The 15,024-nt window shown below is 51.4% G+C and overlaps 2 protein-coding genes and 1 non-coding gene across 3 annotated transcripts; 2 read left to right on the top strand and 1 right to left on the bottom strand.

The window, feature by feature from the left end:
* Nucleotides 1-1,726: 1,726 nt before the first annotated feature.
* Nucleotides 1,727-1,798, top strand: COL26b_010109. Its single transcript has one exon. It is a non-coding gene; the product is annotated as a tRNA-Asp (tRNA).
* Nucleotides 1,799-9,613: 7,815 nt separating this feature from the next.
* On the top strand, nucleotides 9,614-11,296 carry COL26b_010108 (uncharacterized protein; the record flags this gene model as incomplete). Its single annotated transcript, XM_053182818.1, has 1 exon — nucleotides 9,614-11,296. The coding sequence occupies one exon, from the start codon at nucleotides 9,614-9,616 to the stop codon at nucleotides 11,294-11,296; it is 1,683 nt and encodes a 560-aa protein (XP_053033265.1).
* A 410-nt stretch (nucleotides 11,297-11,706) lies between these two features.
* Nucleotides 11,707-13,071, bottom strand: COL26b_010107 (uncharacterized protein; the record flags this gene model as incomplete). The annotated part of the gene is made up of 1 exon (XM_053182817.1): nucleotides 11,707-13,071. The coding sequence occupies one exon, from the start codon at nucleotides 13,069-13,071 to the stop codon at nucleotides 11,707-11,709; it is 1,365 nt and encodes a 454-aa protein (XP_053033264.1).
* Nucleotides 13,072-15,024: the final 1,953 nt, after the last annotated feature.

Below are 15,024 nucleotides of genomic sequence, written 5' to 3'. Positions count from 1 at the left end.
ATGGGCTTCTGCTTGTGAGGGAGTTCGTCCATGTGTTCCACTGTTATGGCCATAAGGTCGCCCATCGGTGAAAATATCATATGGACACCCTTGACCTTGATTTCTTTCCGGCGGTCGGCAGTCGTGGCGTTAAAGAGGACAACGTCCCTGTGGAAGCTTGCAGTTGCGAAAGTCACCGGGTTGCCTGGCATGAACTTGATATCTAGGGGCTCTTTCTCAAGGTTCATCACAATTTTCCCAATATGTTTAAAATTGACGTTTGAGGGGGGCGGTTCCAGAAGCGTGGGAGCGAGGTAGCTCAAATCGAGTTCTGGAGGCGGGCTCATGTTAGAGCTAGCGCTGCCTGCGATCGATCTTCGTGCAACTTGAAGGGTTGACATGGCCCCCGACTGCTGCTCAACAAATGATTTGAGCGTGTTGAGGAAGCCGCTGATTGTGGTAGTATGAAGTTGTTGGAAACCAGCAGACTCTCTGTCTTGGATTTCAAGCTCTCGAAGCAACCTGGTTATGCTCTCTGACGACGTCTCTTGGCCCAGCAAGGTTTGTATCGATGAGATGTCCTGAAGAATGGGGTTTGTGGCATATGGAGGTGATTCGCCGTTTCGCTCAGCTCGCTGTAACCCTTTGACCCTAGATCGATTAACATACGGTGTCTAACAGGTACCCAAAGACAACTCACAAATAGAGGGCATTCACAGCTAGATTTAGAGCCCTGCGTTCTGTCGCGAGAAGCGAGCCCATAACAGCAGCCTGCTCTGACAAGCTCTCCATTTCATGGGGATAAAGTCGGGATGAGATGCGAAGAAGTGATTCGATTTGCGTAATGTTATCGACGCAAATATGAGGAATCCGACTAATCTTGGATACAAGATCGTCATCCGCCTCGCAACCTGACGCATTCTGCTCGAGCTTGACTACCACATTGGGCAAGCTCAGAAGCTCCTCCAATAATGGCGAAAGCTGGACTTGACCGCCAGGATACGCGGCGATAAAATGGCGAATAGTCTCGCCAGCTGGAGCCAGTTTTGACTGCAGCTTTTGACACTCTATGACGATTGTCTCCATTGGAAAATTTGATGGTCAAATTCCGTGTGATCTTCTCAAGACTGCGCTTCAAGTCGGAAAGTCCGTGTGATTTGTGATTGTTGCTTCAGGTGAGCGAGCTTGGCGCGTGCAATGCCCAGAGACAGACTGTGGCTAAGCTCAAGAGGTTTTCTTGTCGCTTGCGGCAGTTGCTGCGCTTATGAACCGAGAAGCGACCGTCCTCATGTAGTATCTCTGTCCAGTCGCGTGCTTCACTCTAGGCAGCTGAATTATGTATTGCGGCTATGGCTGCAAGTCCCGGGGCGGGAATGATGTCAGATGAGGGCGGCCGCCGTCCTGGACATGCGCTGTCGCGCAGCGGCGCAGCCACTGAAAGGAATGGCGCTAGCACAGCCGTCGTCGTTTGGGGATAGCGTGGTGTAAATCAAGACATACGTATCGTAGTGAAGCTGATCAAGGTTGGATAGTTGGACAGATGGCAGTGCTGGTCAATCAGATCTAATAGTTTTGCGTTAATGTTTAGTGATTTAGAATCCTGAACGAGCACTAGGAAACTTGAAAGGATGCATGCTTTGAGCGGTAAACTGTTGGAGAGGGCGATGACAGGGGCGCCCAAAGTTTGGTGGGTAAGGTGTGGGTGGGGAACATAGTAGCGGATGTTGCCGGTTGTGATATCAGCAAATCCTCGATAGTCTAGTGGTGAGGATATCGGCTTGTCACGCCGGGGACCGGGGTTCAATTCCCCGTCGAGGAGATCTTCTTTTGTTTTTTGGACTCATCGAACTGCATCTTTGTTTTGCTTACCTTCACATCAGAATGTGGTGTATGCCATCATGGTATGCTTTTTTTGTCCCCCCCCTCCCCCCGAATGAGAAAGGCCCATGGCGGTGCACCCTTTCTCGAATACAAATTAGAGTTATGTTCACTTAACTCGCACTGACTCTTTCTCTATATAAGCCGTTTGCCTGCTATCACTAGAGTCTTTATTCGAGTGATATGCTTCATGAATATCTTGTTGTTTTATATAGCCGTAAACCAAACGATTAGCCACGGTTTTGATGAAGCCAAGGACAAAAAATGTACCATCAATAGGACATCAGCTGCATGCGAAATTCGGGTTTCATATTGTGCGCATCTACAAAACTGATCCATGGATAGTGAAAAGAGTGGACGGGAACCATAGATCCCACAGAAATGACAAAACCGACAACACCATTCTAACCCCGAGATTCCTCCCCGTGTATATTTGTAGATTTCCCTTGACTCCAATCCTGTGTCAAACGCACCGCCCAACCTGGAAGTCGAAGGTCCCACCCAAGATAAGAAAGTTGAATCGTATGCGTATTATGATCCTGGTATTGCCATCCCAGCAGCGCATGCTTTTGTCGAATGCAGTCTGTCTATTCGAATCGGATACTGGGGGATCTAAGATTTGGAGTCAGTGAAATGCTACTGAAAGTTCATATCCTTGGACTTCATTGTTATCTCTTTAAGTAACTTACCACTACTGTATCGCAACAGTCAATCGAATCTACTTAGCAGCAGGCTTCGGCAGCAGACACTTCGTGCAGTTCGGGCTCGATGGCGACTGTGCAGCCAAAGTTGCCGCATCGCAGTGGCAGACCTTCGAGGGGTCGGAGAGAGCAGCGACAGCACCGGCGGGAACGAGAGGAGCAGGCATTGTATTGATGTGAAGGTGTTATTGATAAAAGTGTGGAAGTAAGTGATGCGGATGGTGGTGTTGAAAGGATTGATGTGTTGATAGACTGAGAGATGATATAGCTGATGAACGAAATCAAACTGAGGGCTTTAGTCGCAGACTTATATATCGTGAGAGCGGCAAGCCGGCGTGGGTCTTCTCCGATGTCACCGTTCAAAGTGTTGTTAATACACGATGTCCTAGGAGAACGAATTCCAGACAGGAAAGGTTGTCAGGAGGTTGATAGGTCGATGCAGCACGCGCGGCTACACCGGGGGGTATCCTTGGCTCCCAATCAACAACATGTACATGCGCTTTTTGGGAATAAGGTGGCATCGGCAAGGACTCCCTCAGCCCTACCAGACCTTGCATGAAACCAAGGGCGCCTTTCCCGATATATCGGTCCTTTCTCCTTGTCTTGAGGCCAATGAGAAGCCGCAGGCTCACCAGTACGATAGTGTCACCGGCACACTGTAGATGCGACTATGGTGTGTTGGTATGTTAAGTGCGGCCGTAAGGGTGGCATGGCAGCAGGGGGTAACGATATCGGCACCGCCTGATGTGGCTCGTGGGAAGCGTGGGATGTTAGCCAACGTCCCGTGGTGGTTTCAACAAGATGAGAGCATGCTCATCGGCGCATGTTAGGCACCAGTGAATTGCTATGAATTTGATGTTAGTATAGCCCGGGCGGACTTCCCTCGTCGAACCAATTGTCCAATCATAGTCGTGGACGGCAAAATGGCCAACTGAATTGGATTCCCTGGAACCTGTAACAGAGAGTGTAAATCGGCTTCCCCCGTATTTGTGAGGCTGACACGCGTCTTTTCGACCTCTAACCGGGCTTCTGGAATCACCTTGAGAGAAGAGATAATACGATGCGACCCATCTGCTTGGTTAGTTGAGCCTCGACTTCCAAAAAGGGTAATGGTACGTTTATACTGGCGTAAGTTCGCAACCGAGGTTTGGGGAAAAGACCAACTACCGAAATAGGAAATTGTAGGTTCATGTGGTGGCCAAGACACGATCCAGCGCTCTCATTCGTCCGCCCCGTCAGCAGCTCGCACCTTGACAATGAGGCTGAATGAAGCGTCTTACTCATTGTTCCAGCACCAATCCCCAGACCGTTGGGTACTGGGGGCCGAATCTGTGGATCAGAGGCCAGGCACACGCGAAGATCAGTAGGCTTAGTCCTAGACTTCCTTGCCTCTGCCTGTGAACTCTAATTGGGGACTACCCGGGCGCCCTAAAACTGCTACGAAGCCCAGGACGAGCACGTAGATCTGCCCAAAACGAATAATGAGTGTTTTACAAGCAACTAGAAAGATCGTTCCCCACAATTCCTCCCTACGCCGACGGAGGAGGGCTGGGCTGCTGCAAGGCGGACTTTCGGGGTCATGTCCAACGAGACAACGAGAGAAGCCTCACCTAGTAAGCTGACCGGTCAACGTCGATATGCATTTGCCACAACAACCACAGCAGTTCAGTTTCCGAGGTGCAATGATCCCCCGAACCTGAAACAATGCCGCGGTTGATATTATTCTCGGTCAGTGAAGGCCTCGCTTACTGAATCATTCCATTGAAGGAGGGGTGGGAGGAGGGGTGGTGGGTTCGTTATTATGTTGGCTGTGGCTTGACGGAATAGTTGAAGATAAAAGTCCCCTGCATGTCTCTCCCAGCAAGGGAGGTCGCCACGCTTCGGGCGGGCATATGCATGCCGTCAAAAGAACGTTTGCGTCAAATGAGCCGCCGCGGTGGTGCCAACGCGCTGTCGTTGGCGGCGCTAGACGCCAAAATGCAGTTCTGGACTCCTGTCGAGCAACGCGACAGTGGCTTACCTTGGGATTCTTGAGACACGGGTAGGCAGCAAAATAACAAAAGGACCGGCATTGAGGTAAATGTGTCTCTGAGCCATCACAAAGGGGTCGTGTGTGGCTTGTGTAAGATCCCGCAGAGCCACAATAGTTCATCCAGGATTGCTGGGGAATGTATCGTGTAGGCTCTCTTGAAGTAATAGCCGAGGTTCATACAATGCTGCGAAGATTCGGCCTCAATCTCTGTGACCTCGTAGTTCTTTCTAGACAACTCACTGCCAAAACATTTACTAGAGATTGTACACCATGCGACTAACTTCAAGCTGGGACTTGACTGCGTCATGGCGTGCCTTTAGGCTTACGTTGGAGCTCTCAGGCCAAAATCAAGAGTATGAAAGGAATACTTACACGGTACTTGAGAAAGAGCCGCAAAAGGTAGACTGGGTCAAACGCTATCTTATGCAGTGAGAGATAGAATGTGAGTAAGCCGCATGGCCCTTCGAGTAATTGTTCCGTGCTACCTTCTTGTTCCAGAAGCCAAGGGTTAGTAGTTGTGAAAGGGTCACGCAGCATAGCTTTGGAAGGGTTCTCAGCCGCCACATGCGGGGACCGCATCTCCGCAGGGCAAAGAACAGAAATCGATGAGGCTCTTGTCAATACTTTGACCCCTCCTACGCCAGTTGCAAATAGCCGCTATGGATGAATGCAGCATCATCTTTCGTATGGAGGCATCTCGAATCCTAAGTACCATTAGGAGAAGATGATGCAATCATGCAACCAACGACAGATATGGCTTCGGTATCAGGTCATGGCTCACTGCAAAAGGTCCTGACGATCCTGCGAAAGCCATATTACCCATACCTTTCCTAAAAGAGTAGAGTAACGACTCTTTCTTACCTCGATTCTAAGCTTACGGGCCTGTATATCTTGAGGCAATTTGGAATGTGTTGAGCACGCATTACACTAGATAGCGGCTGACATTCAAAAGCTGTAGAATATGAAACCTCTCATGTTAGGGCTGGAGGTGTTGGTAGTGGGGGGTGTTGATAAGAGAAACATCGTTAGAGGTCGAGGTCGTTGTGGATGCTGGAGTGGAGAGAGTGAGGCTCGACGAGCTGGGAGTCCTGCCCACGGGAGTGGTTTGGGACCCAGACGCCTCCAGAAATTAGTGTAACGGAGTCGGTTGTTGGTCTGATCGAAGCAACGTCAATGATGAGCATATGGACAGCCTTACCAACTACAGGGGGTGCTGGGGACCATTTGCAGCGGCGTGCTTGCCCAAAGGTCTTGTCTTATTCACGAATCCGGTCAATACCTAAATGTTAATACAAGTGAAATATTAGAAGCATTCTTTGCCATGAGTGGAGAACATCTACATTAGTATCGTCGATTTCATTGCCATAGGCAAATACATGGATTGGTGAGATGATGGCAGCTACTGCCAGGGTAGCGAGAATGACAGCGAGAGCATCACAGACCATGGAAATTGATGCGAATGGCTACGTGTGTGCTTAAGTTTGTATTCAGTATAAGGTACCGAAGAGACTGGAAGCTGAACGCGCAGGTGGATACTCAATAGACGATTAAAGCAAAAGGGCTGGGAATAAGTAATTGTGTGCTGGAGGATAGATGGGAGATGACATCGTTGTAGGGGTCTTTGGGTCTAGACATTTATGTCATTTCTGTTCACTAAAATAAGTTATATGTTAACAGAGATATGAACCAAGAAAGTTGAAGGTTTCAACACAAATACGTGCAAGAAGCTTTCCGAAGCCGTCAAAGGGCAAGCTTGATACGGTCTGCCGAGTGGACTCGCCACCTGCGCCCGGCTTCGGACATTAATTCCAAAATCAAGTCAAACCAGATAGGAAGCTCCAAAAGAAATGCTTGTCCCCGTATAGAATTAGCAGTGGAGAAATGTACTCACGCGGGACTGGCTGTTCTTCGAGCTGAAGAATGAAGAAGACTACCAATGATCCGGACTGAGCCGTCAGTCTGAATGATTTGACAAGAGCCTTTGCGAAGGAGCGTTTATGACCATCCAGAGATCAACTTTATGATTGTGGTATGTTCTAAGTCAAACTAGATTGCTGCTAAAGAAAAAGCAAAAGCATCACTAGAAGAAGTAAAAAAGAAAATCAAAGCTTTTTGTGCAAGCGTGACGATGTACAAAAGGCTGTAGACACCAAGGCAGTGAGCGCAAGCGCAAACCATCTTCCCTTCTTTACATGTTTGCGACAACGCCCACACCCCCGAGCAGGGCTCCCAAAGCAATTGCAGCAGTTTCCTTCGGTCCAGCAGCACGGCTACTGGTAGTCTTGTGGCTAGTAGTGGCGGCGGCTGAAGCGGTTTTACTGGCTGCAGAGTGGGTCGTTGAGTGTTTGGACGACTGGGCCTAAGTATTTTTGTTAGAATTGAAGCCGTCGTTGGGGTTCGTGAACATTTCATACCAAGGCCGACGAGGCCAAGAAAAGGCAGATGGCGGCGGAGAAACGCATTTTGAGGGTTGGATCTGAGTAGTGTGGTATTTCGTAGAGACTTGCTATGTTTTTGAAATTGTTGAAGATGTTCTTGGAGATGATTTCGGAGAATGTTGTTGCTGGATAGTGAGGACTGAGGTAGTTGACACGGGAAGGCGTGTGACTCTTATACTTTGGAGACGCTGGTGCTTCCGAGATGATCTGCCTGCCAACATACGCTCTTCTCTGGCAACTTCACAGGCTTAGCCGTATGGGGAAAGTTTCAAAACACTAGTAACGAAATATTTGTACATCTCGATGGGTGAGAGGGTTAAAATTGTCGTGCTGCAGGTCTAGATGCGGGTTCGAGATTGCTTCAGCCGAAGGGATGGTACTGCACGGAGACCATGCCAAAGAAATGATTGAAACACAGCCCGCCGGAAATATTAATAGAACACTAAAAACACAGCACCGCTGTAGATACGAGAGGGTCGGCCCACAACGGTTGCGGTCTTGTAAATGACTGAGATCTTCCTCAAGTTATTGTGCGTAAACATGGGAGCCTTGGGAAAGAAGGTGATTGGCTGTACCGTAGCTGGCTCGAAACAGAAGCTTTCGGCCGACAAGGGCCAACCTAGACTAAAACCCCCCACGCTCCAGATGTTCGTCGACATCACCCGCTCCCCCAGTTTCGCCAAACTAGCATCATACAAATTGCGCCAGACAAGACGCGCTGATCAAATAGCTTTTTTTTGACTTGATGATCAGACAATCGGTAGTCCTAGAGGCGCCATCTTGGACAGCTCCCACACTGCTCTTACACAGCGGCAGCTCGATAACCGCAGATCCGTCCGCCTTAACTTCCGGTCGATGTTGCTCTCATCCCATATCGGAAAATAGGCTTTACCATTGAATTCGGCATCCTCGGATGTAAAGCTATCGCTACTTGTGCACTACATAGGCATCCATAGTTGACAATGCGATGCTTGTCGATGCTGAGATCAACTACAGACAGGGGAAGTGAGACGAAAATGATGCAAGAAAACCTAGCGGATTACCAAATGGGTTAGAAGAAGGGCGGTTGTCTAGCTGCTTTAACAGTGGAACCTAGAACTGGAAGTGGGCGAGATGCATTGGAAACAAAGACGTCCAAACTCGGACACCGTCCGTGGCCCGCGGGTGCCGTTCCCGTCCGCCGCGGGCATCACTATGGTTGATCAAGGACTCCCTGTCTCCAGGAATATTACTACACCATATTGGCCCTTCAGCTGCGTAGGGTGCAGCTCTAGTATAACATGAACGTAAACATTCATCACTCAATGCTCCCGTCAACTCTGCTAAAGTATGCTATTACACAGCTGTTCGTGTCATTGACGGTATCCCGCTGGAATTCCTGGCAGCCAAAATTGCTTCGCATTCCCCCCTTTCCGGCAGGCTCTAATCAAGTGCAGACCTACTCAGAACTACCTGTCGCATCATCCCATGTTTCCTTTAAGATGCTGCACGTGGCTGACCCACTCCCGGGTATCTGACATGTTTCCGCTAACTGAACATGCTTGGCAATGAGTGTCGCAGGGGTCCCCACTGAATGCTCAGTTCATTGTGGACTAAAAGCGGTGCTACCCTGACAACACCTTCGCCCTTGCGACCGGCCGAGGAGTCGCTTCACCATGAAATAGAAAGATGGCTGTGCTTCACTAGTTGAACTATTGACGACCGGGTTGGTTCCGCCTTGAAGTAGATAAATCTATCTATGCCTCGTTTTTCGGTTTGTCGATACAAGCTGCATTCCACCTCTTCAAGTTATCTTGATTTAGGTGTGTGCCCGGGAGAAAATCGGGAACATGAATTACATGATGTTACGCCTGTTCTTTTGAAAGATATGTTGCCTCTTGAGGAGCGTCAGAAGTTCTGTAAACTTGCACACCTCTACATCAAAGAATAGATGCGCCTCCAGGCCAGAGGTACAGGGACCTTCAAACTTTCAGGGATTAATGCATCACTGGAATGCACCCAATGCAGGCCAAATACTGTCTGAGGTCTCGAATTATTCAACTCTATGTTTATTCTAAGTTTGTGATCGCAAGTGCACATAGGCAGTCGGCGGAGCCTTGTCTCAACCGGCCAACTGCTCCGGCTTCGGCGCTCCGGAGCCGGCTCTGCTTTCAAAGCACCCTAGAATCGTAAGATGCTCTGTAAGCATGGACATGTAAGCACATATGACCCCGCAAACCTCATTAACGCGATCACTTGTGTGCATGACTTTATCGGGATTATTTGTGATGTCAATTGGATCAGACGCCTAACCGACTCGGCTTGTATCGGACATCCCAATGCAGTAATCCTGCTAGAGGAAGATCTTTGGCCCAAAGACCCCCGCATCGTCTCAACCACATGCGCTGAGCAAAGACGTCATTGGTGCAACGAATTTGAATTCGAGACGATGATGGTAACGCTGAGTAACAATCGTTCATGAGCCAAGATTCCGGCCAAGATATAATGCGGCCGTCTGCCCGCTGACTGCAGTCGGTCTAGATAAGATACGCCCTCACCTCCAAGCTGTACTCCTCATGTCAGCCTGAGACATCGTCAAATCCACCATGTCATCCAAGCTTTTGCCAGTAATCGAGCGGCTCCCCAATGTCTCGGGCACCCCGGAATTTGAGGCTGCCCACGCGGCCATTCTAGAAGAGTTCGCTGCAAAAGTCCCTAAAGAACTGCACATCTCACCGGCCGTCATCGCCAGCCCACCGAAGAACGTCGTCGCCCTGCCGAGAGAGTGCGGCATTCTATCGTCCGCAGAGATTGACATCACCGAAAACTACGATGCCGTCGCGTTGGCCGAAGCCATCGCAGCCAAGAAGTTCACGGCCATGGCCGTTGCCTCGGCCTACTCGAAGAGGGCAATCGTCGCGCACCAGCTTACCTGCTGCTTGTCAGAATGGTTCATGGATGAGGCTCTGGAGCAGGCCAAGGCCCTAGACGATTACTTGGAGAGGACGGGCAAGACGGTTGGACCACTCCACGGTGTGCCGATTGCCGTCAAGGAGATGATCCCACTGGCAGGTCACTACACATCTCTTGGCTTCATCGTTACGCGTCACAAAGCCGAGAAGGATTGCCAGATGATCTCCATTCTGCGCAAGGCGGGAGCCGTGTTCCACTGCAAGACGCTCCAGCCCCAGGGTATCATGCATCTAGAGACGGTGTCCCCTCTCGGTCGCACTCTCAACCCGCACAACATCGACCTGTCAGCCGGCGGGTCGACTGGTGGCGGAGCCGCATTGGTGACTCTGCGGGGGAGCCCGCTGGCTATCGGTACAGACATTGGGGGCAGCATCAGAACCCCAGCCGCTTTCTGCGGTATCTACGGCTTCAAGGCTACTTCCTACTATCTCCCTATGAGGGACTTCACTGGGGACTACGGTTATGCCGGTGAACTCAATGTGCTTGGTTCGACTGGTCCGTTGGCTACATCGCTCAGGGACATGGACTTATTTGTGTCGGTGTTGAAAGACGCCGACCCCCACTTGGAAGACCCCAGACTGATTCCAATCCCATGGACTGGGTTGGGGACAACACAAAAGACGAAACCTTTGAAAGTTGGTTTCATGATGAACGACGGAGTTGTGGTGCCGCAGCCTCCGGTTACCCGCGCCTTGAACTGGGCCCGTAAGCAGCTAGCCAAATCTCCCGCGTTTGAAATCAAAGACTTCGTCCCCTTCAGAGCCGCCGATGCTATGGATAGCGTCCAGCGCATCTTTGTTCCGGATGGTGGCAAGATGATCAAGGGAGCAATGGCTGCCACGGGCGAGCCCGCAATGCTACTGACCAAGGGGACCCTTGAAGCCGCAGAAGCCATGAACCAGGACCTTGATGCCGCCGGCATTCTCCAGCAACGGGTTTCTCGGGACAAGTTCAGGTGCGAGTTCGCCGAGCACTGGATGGCACAGGATGTCGATGTCCTGATCAGTCCGGCCTATGTGGGACCCGCATGCCCGCATGATGGCGCCTTGTTTTGGAATTATGAGTCGTTCTGGAACTACGTCGACTATCCTGGTGTTGTGGTACCTACGCCGGTCAAGGCGTTGAAGAAAGGAGAGGAAGGGTATGCACCAGCTGACGCAACTCCCCTGAGTGAGGATTGTAAGCGGGCGAGAAAGTTCTGGGAGGAGGGGGACTATGAGGGTGCCCCGATCGACATTCAGATCATTGCCCGCAAATACTGTGATAATGAGTTATTTGCTGCCTTGAGCGTGCTTCGGGGTCCTCTCGCGATCTGAAGCTACACGTGGATTAACCAACATGACCTCGTATGAATGGACATAGAAATAGTGTTCAAAAAAGAAAAAACCCAATCATCTCCTCTCAACCCCGTTTATCAAAATCTTGCCAGGATCACTCTCATGTTAGTCGGAAAAGGTCTGAACGAAGAATCACAGGCACACGATGTGAGAGCGGATGGTCTTGAGGAGAGTTTATTATGTCAGTGGCCCAATGCTACATGGTTCATGCATGATGCCTGTCTAATTTGAGTCTAACGAGGTGGGAGAGCCGCACCGAAACCACATCATCACGCTTCTTCAACGTCTGATCAACTGTAAAAACACATAGGCCTTCGGCCTGGGTATCAAGCTTCCCTCCGCTGCTGCATTACATCCTCCGACTTACTGCACCAAGTTTCAGAAGCCTCTCACTTCTCGTTTCTGACCTGTTCCTCATCGGATCGGAGCGTCAGCTCGGTGCTTGCTGAACGCGGAGGGATCGGAAGGTCTTGTGCCTGCTCCTGCTCCTGTGCCGGGGCCTTGACGGCGGCCGCACCGGCCATCTTGCCTGCATCCGCACAGCGCTTGCGGATGGAGAAAACGGCCAAGACGTGGCCAGCGATCCACCAGGCAAAGAGAACCGGTAGAGCAACGCGTGTCTGGTCAGCGCATCCAGACCAGGCCAACACCATCATCGAGTAGGCCTCGTGCGCTGGCAGCGCGTAGCCGATACGATAGAAGCCGGGCATAAGCTCGAATGGGGCGACGGTGCTTGCAATGTTGGTGATGATCCAGGTCAGGACGAAGAAGGGCATGAACTGCATGGGCACGAAGGATCCGACGAACGACTCGAGAACCTGCCACTGAACATCCATGTACAGCCAGAAAACGAGCAGGGTCTTGCCGAACTGGAAGCTGCCGACGTCCCATGACTCGCGGAAGGCCCAGAGGTAGCCAGAGACGGTGAGTGCGGTGAGGAAACCGTAGATCTTGCCGATGCCGAAGCGCATCAGCCAGACATCGCGAACACGAGCCTTGGCCAGGATGCCAGTGCTCAGGCCGATGCCGTTAAGTGCCAGGATGTAGAAGAACTGAGCCAAGGTTGGGATGATGATGTTGACGGTGTTGAAGAAAACGCGAGGGCCCTGGGTAGTGGGCTGGATGAGGTCTGCAGTCGACTGGATGGGGTTGAGGTAGGCGGCAATGGCGGCCGGGTTGCTGACGTTCAGAGATCGTAGTGCGGCGGTGCCGTTGGGAGTCTGGTAGTAGAAGCTCCGCGCCATGCCAACCACCTTGACGATGTTCGAGGCAATGAGCGAGTCCGCCTGTGCCGGGTACCGAGCCTGGTTGTACGTGTATGTAATCGAGTCGGCGGGGTTGTAGCTTGTGGACGTGCCGTTGATGGCGCTAGCGAGCTTCGCGGATGCGCCCGAGGAGACGTAGATCGCGCCCCAGTAGTCTCCCTTGCAGACCGCGTTCCTTACTGATGCGGGAGTTGAGTACTCGGATACGGAGCCGAACTCGATGGTGGGGAAGTTGGCGGCTTGGAGGCTTTGCGATGCCTTTGAGACGGCGGTGCCGATGGCGCCCTCATCGTAGTCGACGGCGAGGATCTTGATGGCATGAGCACGCTTGGCTTGATCGAAGCTGGTGCCGAAAAGGTATGACATATTCGCGAGAACTAGGAGGAGGAGCATGACAGAGGACATGACCATAGGGATCATGGCCCCTTTTCGTTGCGCTGCAGGCCATTGGAAAAACGGCGTCCTCGCCGGCAACGGCTGTGTTGACATGGCGAGATGTGTGTTGCTGGGCTGAGTTTAGTCACGAAGCGCTCGAAGGTAGGTGGTGTTATGTTGTTCCTTGATGCAGAGGCTTAATAGACTCTATCACTTTTTGATGCGGAGTGAGTTGATGAAGTCGGCGAAGTACCGGATGACAGAGCAGATCTAATCGATGGGGTGATTCGTGCTCTTAAGAGATCTTGCGAAAAGAAAGGTCCCACGTCTGTCTCCATCCCGGTGTGGTGGTCCCTAGATAAAAAGTACCCAATTAAGTGTGATAACGAAAAACGCGGAGGCCGGCCGAGCTGGCGGTCGGTCCACGGGGACGATAGCTCTTCCATCGGAAACGGGAACATTTTAGGGCACATTCGTCATCAACCCGGGCTGCTGCCTGTCACCGTCCAAGGAATGTGGTTGAGCATTATCGAATATTCTTCGCTGCTCGCATATCTCGGACTTTACGTCCGAGGACGTTGGCCGAAGCCCTCGTGGCCCCCTTTTGCGACCTTGGGCAAGGAAGAATCCGCAGCGAGAAGTGGGCAGGTGTGGTCGAAAAGTCTTCCGATGCGTCGACGGGTCGACTAGGGGCCCCTAGTCCTTGTTCGTTGGTGAAGGGTACGGCGCCACACGGCGGATCGGTGCTTGTGTTCGCCGATTGTCCGGACATATTTCATTAGCTACTCGCCGTGCCCCCCGATTCTTCTCCCCTTTTCTTACTGCTCAGCTGTCCCTTTCTTAACACCGGCCTCCCTCACGAATTAATCAGCCGCTAGCATCACTGTCACAATTGACAGTTGATTGGACCCGCAATCGCTCGGAGAGCGGATGCTTTCTCCAGATCATGAAGCTGCAAGTGTCGTCTGAATTTAGATTAACCTTAAGTCCGTTGGCTTCTCCTCGTCATTATTTGCTTCATCTCGAGCCCAATGCTTGTTACTTTTCAGCCTCTGCCGTTGGCCTTCGTGATACTTGCTCAAACAGAGCTAGAACAGAGAGACGAATGAACCAAGACGCACTCACCTGCTCTCGACACGCATCGGAGTAGACAACATCAAATGCGCCCGAGACAGAGCCTGGATTACAAACAGACACACGGAATGCTCCCCCTTGCCTTTCCCACACCTTTCTTCCGGCCCCGATTCATTGGACTCGGTTTCGCGATGATGCCATCGTCTTCATCCAATTCGGGTGCCTGATGATAAGTCGGTCCCGAAAGATGGGTTGGCTTCAGCGGTGTGGCCCGCCGAAGAACGTTTTCGGGCCTGCAAAAAAAGCCGACCGAACGCATGAACAAGGTTGAGCCACTATCCCGCCCGGCGTTAAGCACCACAGCCACCCGGCCTGAATTTCAGATCCTCCCCCGTGAAAAGACGGGACACGGCCAACGGAGCAAGAGAGAGGGTTAAAGGATTTGCTAATCCGCAACACGAAGTTCATGCAGCTGGTGAATTTCCACTTTCCTAATCTTGACTCGTCCCACCGGTCTAAGAGCGGCCAGCCGCAAGCAGAAACCGGGATCAATGAGTCGACTTGACACATTGGTCAGGTTTGGCGATTCTCGCCGTGGAAGCTCCACGGCAACCAAGCAAACTCCGGCCGAGAAGTGTGCCCGGTCAGAAGCTCAATACCGGTCGCCCGTGATCGCCGCAGATCATCCGATCAGCCCTACCGAATTAAATTATTCGAAGTGTTCGTTCACCCGCAGTCTTGCATAGATTCATCACTTTCGACGCCTTCCAAGAATTACCCAGTTGCAACAATAACCAGCTTTTGTTATTAGGTACACACCTAGGCTATTAGCAGCACCAGCGAAATGTTAGTAGTCACAACGCCGTAAGCCTACATAGACGACAACCTGTTCCCCTTGCGAAGAAGCTTGGGGCGTTCCCTTGATCTCTGCAAGCACACGCAGTCGACTTCCTCCCCAGTGACAAGCCATGTTACACCAGGATACCCCCAAAA

The sequence above is a fragment of the Colletotrichum chrysophilum genome (genome assembly GCF_026319265.1).
Source record: "Colletotrichum chrysophilum strain AFK26 chromosome Unknown scaffold_104, whole genome shotgun sequence".
NCBI lineage: Eukaryota > Fungi > Ascomycota > Sordariomycetes > Glomerellales > Glomerellaceae > Colletotrichum > Colletotrichum chrysophilum.
This window is presented reverse-complemented; position numbering and strand designations above follow the sequence as displayed.